The sequence below is a fragment of the Loa loa genome (assembly GCF_000183805.2).
Source record: "Loa loa unplaced genomic scaffold supercont3.36, whole genome shotgun sequence".
Taxonomy (NCBI): domain Eukaryota; kingdom Metazoa; phylum Nematoda; class Chromadorea; order Rhabditida; family Onchocercidae; genus Loa; species Loa loa.
This window is the reverse complement of record NW_018108216.1, coordinates 377776-391837: the sequence shown is the minus strand read 5'-3', so window position 1 is coordinate 391837 and position 14062 is coordinate 377776. Positions and strand designations below refer to the sequence as shown.

Sequence of the window (14062 nt, the reverse complement as noted above, 5' to 3'; positions counted from 1 at the left end):
GTTAGATGGTTTAATAACTTTTTTGGATTCCGAGAAAGGAATATAGCTGACAAATATAGCTTTTCAAGCAAATATAGCTCAAATATAGTTTTCTTTTTCTTTTTTTTTTGACGCGCTCATAGCTTAGTCAAAGTCAAAACTATAGGTTATCATAGCTTAATATAATCCATATTTAATTTGTTGAAATAATTTGAGGTGATTTTCAGAATGTTTATCGTGTCCCACCGTTTGGCCGTCCAACTCACACCGTATATGAAGGGATCGCATTGTTGTTATCATCTGATGACCAATGTCTATTTGTTGTTGACTGCAATCAACGTGTTATGGCTGCTATTGCCTTTACCGACATTATGAATTATATTTTGAATTCGAGCGATATCCATCACGAAATCAGTGCTGGCTAAATAAGAGTCTTACATATACTTACATATCATATCAGTTATGGAATGCTACATTTACTGCACTTACATCATTATGTTCCTTATTTGTCTAACTTCTTTTATGACAAATACGGCTCAGGTTGAATGAAATAGTCAACTCATCTTTTCTATTTTTTTTTTATTAATTAAATAAGTTTTCCTGAGTGTTTATAAAAATTGCTACCTTCTCAAGAATCATTTGTTGCCTTTTTCGCAAGATTTTCTTTTAGAAATTGTATAGTCTCTCATCTTCCTAAGTGTACCAATACAATTATTCATATATCAGCATAATTATTGCTTAACGTTAATTGTTTAGCAAAGATGACAGTATGACGTAAGTCAAGTGTGTTGGAGCTACGTAAAATTTAGAATTCAGCAAGTAAGTTCAGACAAGTTTCAATCCAGTTCTGCTTCCAGTTTTTCGTTACTTCCCGCTTTTCATGTGTTGATTGATTTGTTTCTAACTACACCGATGTGGTTATATGGGTTTTCAGTTAAGTTATTAGTCAGTTAACTCTTTGATAGTTACTTCTTTTCAATCATTCATTTCTTTTGTGCAAGTGCTTTTATTCATCCTTTTCAATTAGATTGTTCTTTCAAATTTCTTTTAATTTGTCTGTTTCAAAATACCTTTTTTGGAAATTATTTTCTGGATACGTGTATTTTACTAGTAAAGACTGATATGAAAATGAAAGATTATATGGCTAAGAATTCCTTTCAGTATTCGATCATATAATGCAACTTCCTCGGAGAGGAGCGGGAAGATGGAAAATTTCCTTATTGTTCAAATCATTATCAATATGCACTTCCATCCTCATATTATATTTAATCTGCTGGTTGAATAGAAACACCGTTTTTTGAATCATTACACAAAAAAAATCGTCCAATGCAGTGGTACTGATGCAGGCAGTTGAATGGAAATGGGGAAAAGGACAGTGGACTGACTTCCTACAACTGCTTTTTCGTTCCTGTGATAATCAGTTCCCTTATCAGACTTAGGAACATCTCTGAATGCATTGTATCATTGCTTTTTCATCTAGCACACCTTATATCTGTTTCATTATGAATAGTAAAGTTAATGACTATTCTATATGAAGGGGAAGCTGTAAAGTAAGATGGACTGCCTTGAAGAAGATAGAGAAAATAGTTTAGCGGAGATATTCTGTTCATTGAACTTTCTCAGCCTATAAACGAACCACGAATCACCTAAATTAGCATTTTCAAATTTTCGCATTCCAAAAGTGTATGACAAGCATGAATCACACGGCAAATTCATCACTTGTCACCACGACAAGAAGGGAGATACCGCCGTTGATTGACCTTTTACTGCTGCTTTCGAAGGATACTGACGGTCGTTTCTTCCTACGCTGAGCGTTTTTTTCTGTCCCTACTTCATTATCGCCGTTCCGAACATTTCACGCTGTGATTGTGCCGACCTGATGATTAATCCAAACAACAAAAGAGGGCTATACTCTCGATTGGGTATTTGAAAGGGATGAGAAAATGAGGAAAGAAAAGTTTACGCCATAACCTTTCACGACTACACTTCCGAGCTCTTCACAATTTCTATCTCCACTTGGGTTTAGGTTCAAATTGCATGGATCTTGCTTTGTTTTGGTTTTATTGTTGTGTTCGTTCTGAGTGATTCGGTTAGTCCTGATGGTTTGCGAGTTTCAGGGAGGAATTAAGATAGATGAGTGGCACGTTGATAGACGTGACCGCGTCAACTAGTGGAACTGCTACACCACGATCAAAGGTGAGTGATGAGAGGTTCAGATTGGGATTTACATGATGACCGTCCGAAAAAGGTTAGTCACGCTGCCATTACGTGAAGAAAGAATTTCTAGAACTTCAAAACAATCCCACTTTTGTGTGAAAAGCAGTGATAAGTACTGTTATAGAGAGAATGATAGACGCTTCATGGGCCCTAAGGGGTCCATGAAGACCTAAGGGATCCAGGAAGCGTTTATCATTTTAAGGGTGATCACGGCTAATCACGGAGCAGCATGTCTACCGTACCCATTTGTTTTCTTTTGGAACAGAATTTCAGGTACATCAAGCAAACTTTAGGCCAAAGGTAGCCATATTCCAGGTTGATGCCCTTTCACGGGATGATTTGATCCGTTTCGTTAAAAAACAAATTGATAAACTGAAAACTGTCAAGTGTGAAAATGAAAAGCTGAAAATTGAACTGGCAGAAGTGCGGAAGGATCTCACTGTATGTCGATATTCCGTTAAATAATTTCGTATTTTAATCACGCAAAACTACGTCACTTTTCGTTGACCATAATGCATATACGCTTTCTATTGGCGCATCACCTGCAGATAGTTCTTTTAAAACAGTATAGATATCCTTCTGTTGCTTTAGTAAAATAGCCTATTCAAAATGATTTGTTTAGTTATTTTAATTTTCAAGTTCACTAGCAGGATAACCCATAAACAGTTATCCAAGTGATTTGTTCCCTATTTTAAATTGTTCCAGGAATTTGAAAGAAAGCTGCATGACGAGAAAGAAGAAAGTACAGAAAAAACAAGGGAAATCCAACAATTGAATGAAGTTAATTTTGACATTTTTTTGAGAATAATAGCCGAAAATGTTAAAATAACGATATAATTAAATGTCCCCAATATTTTTGGGATATTAATGATTCTGCATATGAGAAGGTAGTTGCATTTGGACGAATGATATATTTTAGATGTCATGTCATATTTTAGCACACTAAGAATTTTACTGTTTATTTTCCTTTATATACATCTATGTACATTATTACAGGTAGGACATTTAATGAAAGACTCCTCACCGAGGAACTAGTCTTAAAATCAAAAATAAAAGAACTTTTGACGACTCAGAGAATCAGAATTTTTTTTCACATTTTATAAAAAATTTTTCAGAAATGTAATGACCTAAAAATGGAGCGTTCGGAATTAACGCTACAACTTGAAAAGCTAAAAACGAAGCTGAAAGGACTCCAGGTGAAATTACAATGTTTTTCAGTTAAAATTAGTGCAATTTCAGTATGTGGAAATTTTGTTAATAGATGTTTAATCGAATAAATACTTCTTTGTTCGCAGTTTTTTGACGAGAAGAGAAAAGAAATGGAAAAAAAAACCGAAGACTTGGAACATTGCAGGAATTTTCTCAAGATATAAAAAATTTATTTTTCAGGACGTGGATGGGAAGGCTGAATCATGTAAACTTATCAGCGAATCGAGCGTTAATGACGGAATTCCCATTCATATCGTTCAAATACAAAACGAATTAGCTTCAGTGAAGGGTTTGCTTGGAAGACAAACAGATGAATGTGACAAGGTATTTTATGACCTTCAAACTCAATTTCCTTCCAAATATTTCCGATGACTCCTAATTATCAGGCGTTTAAATATCATCATGAATTGATTTGCACATTAATTCTTCCAGCGAGCACAAGAAAACGAAAAATTAACATATACAATAGCTGAACTGCGTTCGTTGTTGGATGATGCTTATGCACAGATCGAGTCTTACAAAGAGGTTGTTTAATGCCTTTTTTATTTAGTTACTTGATCAAGCTGAGATGCAGAAGAATAGAACGTTTAAACTATCTGGTTTTCCATTGCAAAAACATGGAATAGTCAGTTTTTTAAAATTATACTTTTACATCTAGTTTATTTATTGACTGGAGGACAATTCGTTAGTCTCCATCAGTTCTGTAATTTCCACTAATTTCACATCATTACAACTTACTTTCTGTAACTTTAGCAACTTTTTTTAAGGTGTATTCGACCTCATTCATTTGGACCTCGGAAAAATCAGAGCATGGTTTAAACAGTGTGAGTTAATGAAATAATGTTTTCTGCTAAATTCAGAAAAAGAGTGTGGAAAATGTGATTACGTTGGAAATGGCCGATTTTGAGAAAACAATTGGACGACTTCAAAAAGAACTTAAAGCAATAAATCTCGAAAAGCGTTCACTGCTGTCAGAGTTGGAAGCATCGATGAAGGAATTGGATAATATTCGTGGAGGGAAAGTTTTGCTCACTGAGAATATTGCAGAACTGAATGCGGTCCTCAAAAATTTAAAGGAAGAACTAGAAGGCAGGTTTTTTTTTTCAACTTTTGATAATGTATCAGGTGTTTGCTAGAATGTATGGTCAGCATAATAGTAGTTACAAAAACAAGAGTGTTCATATCTATCACTTATCTCACTTTAGAGAAAAAAACAGAAATTGCTTCATATGAAAAAGAACGACAAAATTTGACGGAAGAACTCGAGAAACAGGTTTCTGCTCGAAACAGAGAACGAGATCAATTGTTAACAGTGATTGGAGCAAATGAGGAGAAGATTGTAGATTTGGAAGCATCGAATGCTTCATTGAACCGGCAGTTGATATCGCTTTGTTCTCAACGTGAATCATTACAACGACAGTTCGATGATCTTTCTGAAGAGCACTCAACTTTCAAGGTGAAATTATCGGATTGAACTGAACCATTAAATTAACGTTTCTAAATTTCAAACTACCATTTTTCAAATTAAAATTTCAATTTTATATGAATTGTTGGAGAAATAATTGTAGACACGAGCCCTTTATGTGTTGGAACAGAAGAAAAGTGACAATGATGAACGCGCGAAAGAAGAAATTGAGATATTAGAGGAAACGATTCGACAGCAAAATAGGACAATTGATAGTTTGACGTAAGATTTTAGCTGTAATTCTTAACTTCATATTTTTTACCAATGTATTTTTGATGTTTTCCGTACCATCAACAGTTATTCCGTTGTACTGTGGTATAAGAGTAAAGCGAAGTATGATTTTAATGTTGATTTCAGAGAGAAGTAAATCGCATTGTTATCACAATTTACTTCATTATTGTTGTCACCAGAAGCTCCTGAAAATGAGTCTTCTAACAATTTTTTTTGAATTTTGAACCACATCCTCTGTACGCTCATGTTATCGAGATTACAAAATTTAGGCAACGAATTTCATTTCGCAGGTACTTCAACTTCCAAAATCCTAACAGTTTTATCTGCTTCCAGAAATTCACATCGTATGTTACAAAGCGAACTTGATTCCTCATCAGGACATGTTAGAACACTTTCCACCGAAATATCGAATTTACAGCGACAGCTCAATATTGCCGCTGAATCCCACAAAAAAGAGTAAGTTATCCAGTCACTTCAATCCTTCATATTGGTTTGACATTTCTCCATTATTCCATACGCAGTTTTTGTGGTTCATGTTTAGCAGAAATCGCTAAAAAATTTTGGTCGTAATAAAACTCAACATGTTATCTTTCAGAAATACATTCACTATTTTTCTGGAACAAGTCCCGAGAACATATGTTATATTTTCTAGATTATCGGAACAACGACGAGAATTCGAATTACGATCTGCTTCTCAAGCAAAGTTGAATGAGGAACTGCTAGCCCAGATTGATGCAAGTTCCATTTCACATGATCAAGAAAAGGAGAATTTGTTGATAACTACACAACAGGAACGTGAAAGCTTACGAGAAGAAATAGAACTTTTAAAACGCACGTTGGATGAAGAAATGTTGCGGCGAAAAGAAATGGAAAAGATCCAGTTAACAGTGGCTGCTCAAAATATAGCTATCCAATTACAAAAATCTTCTAAAGAAATTCTGGCATCCAGGTCTGAAAAATTATAGTAATCCAAATGCGACTGCTAGTGTAAGCTTACGTGCAAACATGCTTTTTTAAAATAATATCGTTTTGTCAAGTTAGATGAAAGCATGATCGATTTACTGAGTTTGAAAAACAAAAGGCTTACTAACAAAATGTTTTGCATTATCTACGACTTTACAGTACACTTTTTAAAAATTTCTATTTACTTAAAACTGATAATTTATTCAAGAACATCTATTGCAGCACCTGTCTAATTCAACCTTCAAAAGAGGCAGCAGATGCAGCGAACAAAGATGCAAAAAGTAATGATAATGAGGAAAAATGCGAAGAAAAGTCACTGGAGGAAGTGATTTATGGAGAATCTGAAGAACTGATCATAACTGATATTCGGAACCAACCAGATAGTTCAGTAACACAGGATGTTACCCGAATGATTACCAGACAAGTTCGATTATACTATAGCTAACAATCTTGATCTTTGAAGTAAATGGGCATTTTTTTTCATAGCATTCGTGATTATTACATTTAATGTTAGAATAGGGAAATTTGGTTTAATTTACTAAAGCTCACTTCGCTTTCATTATAATTTGCATTGCAAGGGATGAAATGACTCTTAGATCTCACAGTGATGTAATGGCACTCACTATAAGGCATTTTTGAAGAAATTTATAATTACCACATATTGAAATTTGATTTAGTTAGAACATACACGAGAGCTTTTAAATGAAAGCGAAGCAACGAATGCAAGATTGGTAGAGCAAACAAAATTTTTGAAAGAAGAGATTCGAAAAATTGAACGTGATCGGGAGCGTGAAAATCATCTGGCCAATACTGAGTATTTGAAAAATGTTATCATGAAGGTAAGGAAATTTTAAGCATGCTTACAGTGTAGGTCCATATAATGAAATTTGATGCGAAATTGGAGCCGTTAATTTCTCATCTGATGTTCGATAAGGAATACTTTTTCGCTACAAATTTTTATATTGCATTCATAAAAACTAAATTTTTCCGAAGATGCATTCATTGTTGCTCTTCGCAGAAGCAATGTTGCAGCCAGATTTCATGCTCCAGTCAGGTCTATTGGGGAAGCTTCTTGAAACTTCATTTATGATATAATCTTGTAAATCCAAATACTGATTTAGTAATATTGCACTGCAACAGTGATATGATATATTGCCATGCTTATATGACAATACTAACAAATTCCTGTCCAGATGTTTTGAGAAGGAATTATGATTTTTGCTAGTTTATTGCACCAGAAAAAGTCACCGAGGAACGTGGTCGTTTGATACCTGTTCTGACAACAATGTTGAAATTAAGCAGCGATGAAGTGAATTTGCTCAGTCAGGTGGCTGAAGGTACATTTTTTGTCTTTTATTAATCGTTGGAAGTTAAAATTTTTTTTCCTTTTTGAAATTTCCAAACAGTTGTTTGTGTTTTGCATATTTATTGCTGGAGGAAATTGGAACTGATTAGAATCTGGATGAAAGGAAGAACATATTGAATGTTCGAAAAGTTAACTGACATTTTTCAAGTTTTTGCAATACAAATGAAATTTACAATACGTGTTGCAACATTTCATATATGAAATTACAATATCTCAGAATTTCTCTAAAATATATTTTACAATAAATATAGATGAGAAAACAAAAAGTAAAACAGAAGTTTACTATACCGGTATTTGCATTTTAACGTCCAAATTCGTATCATTTGTAGAACTTGCTAGCTTTAGGAATTGAATCCTATTAATTGTAGCGGATGTTGTAACGAGTAAAACGGCAGCGTCCAGTTGGAGAAATTATATTTGGTCTGGCTTATCTTAGTAGTTTGTTTTTCTTTCAATCATTTGCCGTAGACTGTGGAAGAAAAAAGTCTTGCTTCCACCTTTTTTATTTTGTTGATTGTTGAGAAATGTTCCGTCAAATAGTTTTTCAAATACTGAAAGAGAATCTTGTGCAGCAAGTATTCCTTTACCCAAAGGCCTAAGGAGTAAAGACCGAAATCATTAAAAAAAATCATTTCTAATGATTTTGAAATCCTTTTCCTCTACGAAGTTTCTTTCATTCTTGAAGTTTTATTCGTTATGGATTTACTTTTAGTGGTTTAAATCAAATCTAATTCGAGGTTACAAGAATTTGCTGCAATGCACTATGCATATTTCTGTTGAAAATTTTATGAAATTTATAAAATTTGAGTTAAAATTAGAAATTCATTTACTCATAGCAGTTCAACATCGTGAACAGTTTCAGTCTTATGTCCATTTCTGATTTTGTGTGTACAAAAGGATTTTGTTTACCTGTTAGTCTTGCAAAATCTTTAAGTGCAGAATTCAACTTACTGTGATATGTATTATAATGCAATTTACAAATTTCCTCTGGACCCTTTCGAAGCAATATTTTCAATTGTATACCGTTCCACTTGTAATAAAATTACTAATGTGATTTGTACTTCCGCCGAAAATTTCAGAAAGAGAGGAGAACTACGTACTAAGGCTATTGAAATGGCTTAGTGAAACGTCAAGCGTGATCGTACGTTAGTTTTCGTAACAGTTTAAGCATTATGTTGTCCAGTCTTTCTATTCAATCCACGAGCAAGTGAAAATAGCCTACTTTTGAAAATAGGGCTTTATACATTCTAGAAGCAGTAGCATATTTAGTCATAAAATTTATTTACATCCTTTGGGAATTCTCACCATCTGCACCTTCTCAGAATATAAAATTTTGTGTAGTTACGTTTCAATTTATCGTTTTAATGAAATAATATCTCACTGGAGAAGGAACGATATAGCAAAGAATAATTTGTGGATATCGAGTAGCAATACCATTAAGCCTGTTTTCTGCAGCTCTTCTCTTTTATCGATCAAGAAAATGATCTGCTTTTAAAGTGATGAAAATTAATAAAGTGTCATTTTATTTTTACATTCTGAATTGGAAGACATGGTTTCGTCAGGCATCACTTTCATCTCGTACTTTTGTTTGACATTTAATGAAGTGTTTGGTGTGATTATGTGAACTCTTTTATTAAGGGAATTTACTACCTATTGCATACTTCACAAAACGTTGGTGTAAGAAAGGTTTTCTTTGAGAATCAGTATGTCGTGTTTCGTTGATGTTTCGTTGAATGTAAGACATATCTTAAACCACAGCAGAGGAAATAATGATAGCGAGTTACCTTCTTCCCTTAAGATTGGAAAACCTTTAAAGTTTATTATCAAGTAAGATGAGGAGATCCAACCGTTTTTTTCGAATTCACCTCGGTTTACTGAAAAAAAAAACGTCTAAAGAACGTCTTAGAACGCAGGTCTAAAGTTTTGCAACTCAGAATGCAGCAAATGTATTCCGCAACTTCCAACCTATTACCACACGGATCTCACACTTCATGTACCGGAAACAAATACATGCCCCACATAAAAGGATTCTTCAGTTACTAGCTGTTCATATTGTTGACATGAGCCCTTTCTCCTGTCAGATTGCAGCTCCTTTGTTGGCAGTATCTTTTCCCATGTGTGATTAACTTGACTTGACGAAATAAATGACTCCGGAACAAATTCATGCTTCCTGAATCTCTCCATCTGGCAACACCGGGATGATGCTATTATTCAAACTGAATACCATCACTTGATATTGCCATCCTTTGGAGTAGAATGACGAAATGGAGATGCTAAAATATTTATGTTGCGGCTGAATAGAATTTCAGTCGTATTTAACTTCTGTAATGCACAAAAGGTTTCATGCTTCTAGTACCAATAATATAAGAGCACAGCTTGAAAGAAAAATGACCGAATACAGCTGACTGAAGCTTATCAACCAATATTCAGCTTAAATTTTGTTTGAAACTTCCTTAAGTGTTCCTTCAGAATTCTTTATTATTTCATGTGTTCAGCGTTTGGTATATCACTCTGATCTGTATGTGATTGTTTCATCCAAGTTGTGGTCATTTTAGAGACCATTTTGCGGCCGCTTTCATTATTTCACCCTATGAAGTAGCGTAAGAAGTAAGTACGAAATAAGCATCGGATTTCGATTTCGATCCAGTGTCGTTTCGTATTTGCGGCAGGAAATAGATTGTAATCAAGTAAAGAGTTCCCGTTTACTGATGGTTTGAAATGAATTACAACTGATTAACTGATAAATGCAGATATAGCCCGACATACAAAGATGGAAGGGCGAAAATGTGCTGATCTTTCAAAGTGTTTTTGGAACCTACATTTACACGGTAATGACGTAACGACAGTACAGCATAATTGGCGATGCGGCCCACCAAAAAATGTAATTCACAAAATGATGTTTTGAAAACCAAAAAGCATAGATCTATTTGCAAGCTAAAGGAAGGAAGTGCCAAATATTGGTTTACTGAATTAAATAGAAAACAACTCCATTCATCTTTTTCCAGCATCTAAATCTCCTGAACCTTCCCGCTGCTCTTCTAATGCACAAAAAACATGGGTTTTATACTTCCTCTCTATTTTCTAAATGTGAAACGGTACAAAAACCATCAAAATGACCATTGAAACTTGTACATGATAAGTTTGGCGAAACATACTCTTCAGTAGCACCTTCTTCAATAACACCTACAATAACAGGAAACAGATTTTGTTTTCAATATGATGCACCATCCTGCAGATTTAGCGGCGTCATCATATTCAGCTGCTGATTCTGAAATAGAAAATCTTAAAGTTCAGTCACTTCAAGGGTTCAGCCTGGTAAGTAATAAAGTTCTTAACATTTACATTTCGTCTGAATCAAAAGTCTGGATAGAAAATAGATGTCAAAAATTTTAATCTTGACTTGAAGTGTGAAGTTTTCTTCATGAATAATATGCAACCAACTAAAAGGGTATCTGAACATGGACACTGTGATAGGATTTAATACAAAATATATGACAAGTGCCACTTTGTAAAGGCAAATTTAATTTTCAAAAATCTTAGAAACGGACACCAACATTCCACATAATCGGCCGACACTCGATACATATTTCCCGACAGCAAAGTGATGCAGAAAAAAGGGAGAGTACCATCTGCAAGATAGTTGCTGCGATAATACCAGCATCCAAACGATACTCAGTCCCCAATCGTGTCATCAAACTACAAGAATTTATAGTTTTCGTTTTATAATTTATAGTTTTATGATTTATATTCGTCCACTCCCTTTATTTAACTACAAATCAAGTCTTACTCATTGTACTTGCAAAACTGTGCAAATTTAACTATAAATTGAAACAAATGACCAGACTGTTAGAAAGTTTTGCATCATGCAACCATCTATCGGTAGTCTCCACAGGTCAAGATTTTCAGTCAGGAAAGAAAAATTTACAATGTGCCTGAAAAACAAATGCCACCTACTGTTCTGGCATCAATTCAGTTCAAAAAGTTTTCGAACAAATGTGGGAGTGATACCTTCTCTTGTTGTCGTCAATATTTTCACCACAAAGGATCTGGCATCGACTATTTTCTGGTATACTTGTCGCTAACAAATGCCAATCACACTCGCCGAAACACTCAGCCTAAAAAAAAGGTTTTGGTTCCTGTCATCCAGTAGTCCAATCTAGTTCAACGCCGGATGTAATTTTAAAAAATTTACAGACCTGATAAAAATGTATATCGAAGCTAGAAACAATTACAATTGCTGGCACGAAAATGAGAATCGCATGAAGATTCATTACCATGAATGCCAGTATTAGACCGCGACGATGACTGGCCGAACCACAAATTCCAATGATACTGAAGAGTATAATATTCAAAGATAAGGTCGATAATTTAACCTTTTCCGAAAGGAAGAGCAGCATGTGGGTACCACTACGCCTTTTTTATTTATTCTGGAATGATTTACCCTATAAGCTTACAACAAGTATAAGGCACAGTTTTTAATTATTTTGAGTATCTTTCTTGCGTGTACATACAAGATCTTTTTTCGTTCATGAGAAACACAAAATAAAAAATTACCCCGTCAAGATGAAGTAAAACGAGCAGCATTCCTCGAGACCAACCATTCGAATTGTGTGAATTCGTGAACTCATATAATCTGCTAATGCAGCCAATATAAAAATTATCAGACCAAGTACAACGTGACACTGCGCTAGGCACTGGAACTTTGAGAGTTAAACAAAAAGTAATAATATTACAAACTACCGGGATGAGAGGGTGTGCCTGACTGGTGTTGAAAATTTTCATATAGAACAAGCAAAGCGTCACTATCACTGAAAGTGAACCACATGTAATAAAACCAGTCACTTCACTTATACCTCAAGCAAAATTGTAATATATAAAAAGTAGAAAAAAACCTTGAGTAATCTGTGCGATCGGAGCATTCTATCAGAGCGCCATTCATTTGATCCAAGAGTAGTATGCAATAATGACATACTGAACCGCTAGCACGCTTAGTTTAGAAAGAATAATAGCAACAAGAATGCTTACATTTCTTCTTGTACATGGTTCATTTGTTGCAATTTTTCCAATGCCAGTGTTGCAGTTCACTTCTTTCCGTCATTACTCGTTCATTTCAACTGAAATCAATAAAGCATCGGTAAACAATGATTAAATAACACATAGAGAGGAGCCTCACTTCTATAATTTGGATCTGGAAAACTTTGGGGACATTGAGAGTAATTGCAAGTAAACTCGTCTACCTCTTGTCCATTAACACGACAATGTTTAACTGCACATGAAGTAGCAGCCATGGCTCAAGTATTTAAATGCCGCAGCATTTATTATTCATGTACATTCTGCACGTAGAACTTCTTTAACTATAAGTCAGCTTCAACAACAAGTCAATTGCTACAGGACAAACAAACAGGTCAACGCGCTGGTCAACTCAATTTTTCTACCATACAAAGTTATATTGGATTCCTACGAGCAGTTTAACCTATGACATTGGCTTATCCTCACGTTATCCACTCGAACACTGATGGAGACACGTGCTAATCACCACACTGAAACGTGGTCGGCTTCCATCATTCGTCAACATGTCAATCCGAGGCGATGCTCTTGTAACGTGAAGTTAGCAAGAGCAAAGTGGGAATAAATTGAGACAACTTTACATCACATAGAAATCAATGTCGTCCAGTTACATGTATCATGTATGTGTGTATGTCAGTGTATGCAGAATATGTGTACATGTTGGTATATGTGAGTGTGAGTGTGCATGTGTATGTGTGTGTATGCGTGATGTTTCTGTGGAACAGATAGCAACAGGCGAAGAATAGATAGGGGAGGGGAGCACGAAGGGCTGTGCATCAACAGTAGTGATCGTGTTGACAATTAACGTGTCGCATAAAACGTGGGACGTTGAAGGCAATGAGGACAGTAAAGGTGATAGAGATGGCAGTTAATTGTGTCGTTTCAAGTTGAAATGAAGATAAATTATCAGATTTATTTATTGAGCGAATGCCATAGAAGATATATAGATTTGCATGGCATGAAGAATGAGCCCAGTTCTTGTGTCTATCTTTGTCCTTTGCTTGTTTATGATTTTTCGTTGTTGATGAATTTCGATATTATTCTACATATAAGAATAGATGAAATTTCGCTGTCTTTAAGAAGTGTTGAATAAAGCCAGTAAGTTAAGGCTTGTCAAATTGTTGTCATTTATTGAATGTTGGATATGATTGTTGTTATCTGACCTTCCTCTCCTCGGCAAAACGAAACCTTCCATCTAATTGTTGTGATGGCAAAGAAGATTTTTGAATTATCGTGAATTCCTCATTATCACATAAAAAGCTCCAAAATTTGATATTGCCTTCCCAATGAGCGAAAAGATGTCATATGCCCAAAAGTAACTTATCGTGTTCTTGTTTGAGTTTCAAGAACTTTTTGATTTAATCCGTCGGCCACCCTTGCCAGTAATTACAATGTTATAAATAACAATGACAATTGCAATTATGTGACAGATATTGACGAAAATCATTGTGATGCGATATAGTGTCAACGTGAAACAACGACGAAGATTCTCCCTGCAGAATTTTTTGAAACAATGAAATCGAGTATATATATATATATATATATATATACGTAGGAAATAGTGC

At 34.8% G+C, this 14062-nt stretch overlaps 4 protein-coding genes across 4 annotated transcripts in view; 2 read left to right on the top strand and 2 right to left on the bottom strand.

Annotated features, from left to right (window-relative positions):
* Positions 1-206: 206 nt before the first annotated feature.
* On the top strand, positions 207-404 carry LOAG_07777 (hypothetical protein; the record flags this gene model as incomplete). The annotated part of the gene is made up of 1 exon (XM_003143310.1): positions 207-404. A coding segment is annotated over one exon (198 nt), but the record flags the coding sequence as incomplete, so codon positions are not given.
* Positions 405-2112: 1708 nt separating this feature from the next.
* Positions 2113-7866, top strand: LOAG_07776 (hypothetical protein; the record flags this gene model as incomplete). Its single annotated transcript, XM_020447535.1, has 15 exons — positions 2113-2175; positions 2512-2637; positions 2902-2976; positions 3312-3392; positions 3586-3729; positions 3838-3930; positions 4266-4494; positions 4611-4861; positions 4974-5092; positions 5435-5557; positions 5754-6050; positions 6287-6488; positions 6742-6903; positions 7186-7401; positions 7799-7866. 14 exons carry the CDS (start codon positions 2113-2115, stop codon positions 7186-7188), a joined length of 1968 nt encoding a protein of 655 aa, XP_020302246.1. The 3' UTR covers positions 7189-7401; positions 7799-7866.
* Positions 7867-10221: 2355 nt separating this feature from the next.
* LOAG_07775 (hypothetical protein) lies at positions 10222-13059 on the bottom strand. The gene is made up of 7 exons (XM_020447534.1): positions 12927-13059; positions 12323-12544; positions 11985-12124; positions 11627-11762; positions 11439-11545; positions 10979-11126; positions 10222-10698 (listed from the first exon to the last, which is right to left on the bottom strand). The coding sequence occupies exons 2-7, from the start codon at positions 12398-12400 to the stop codon at positions 10642-10644; spliced, it is 666 nt and encodes a 221-aa protein (XP_020302245.1). The 5' UTR covers positions 12401-12544; positions 12927-13059; the 3' UTR covers positions 10222-10641.
* A 780-nt stretch (positions 13060-13839) lies between these two features.
* LOAG_12410 (hypothetical protein) overlaps positions 13840-14062 on the bottom strand; it is a gene marked incomplete at both ends in the record, with an annotated part of 2369 nt that continues 2146 nt past the window's right edge. Inside the window, one exon of the mRNA XM_020448539.1 lies at positions 13840-13990. Coding sequence (XP_020301326.1) covers positions 13840-13990 — 151 coding nt within the window. The remainder of the gene's footprint in view (positions 13991-14062) is intronic.

What these genes read in the sequence shown, in the direction of transcription:
- LOAG_07775 (XM_020447534.1), bottom strand. Translation starts at nt 12,400, where the DNA reads ATGTCATTATTGCATACTACTCTTGGATCAAATGAATGGCGCTCTGAT. An exon ending in TCGATATACATTTTTATCAG is followed by an intron (nt 11,546 to 11,626) that starts GTCTGTAAATTT and finishes CCTTTTTTTTAG; the next exon opens with GCTGAGTGTTTCGGCGAGTG. An exon ending in CGATTATGTGGAATGTTGGT is followed by an intron (nt 10,699 to 10,978) that starts GTCCGTTTCTAA and finishes TTTCTATTTCAG; the next exon opens with AATCAGCAGCTGAATATGAT.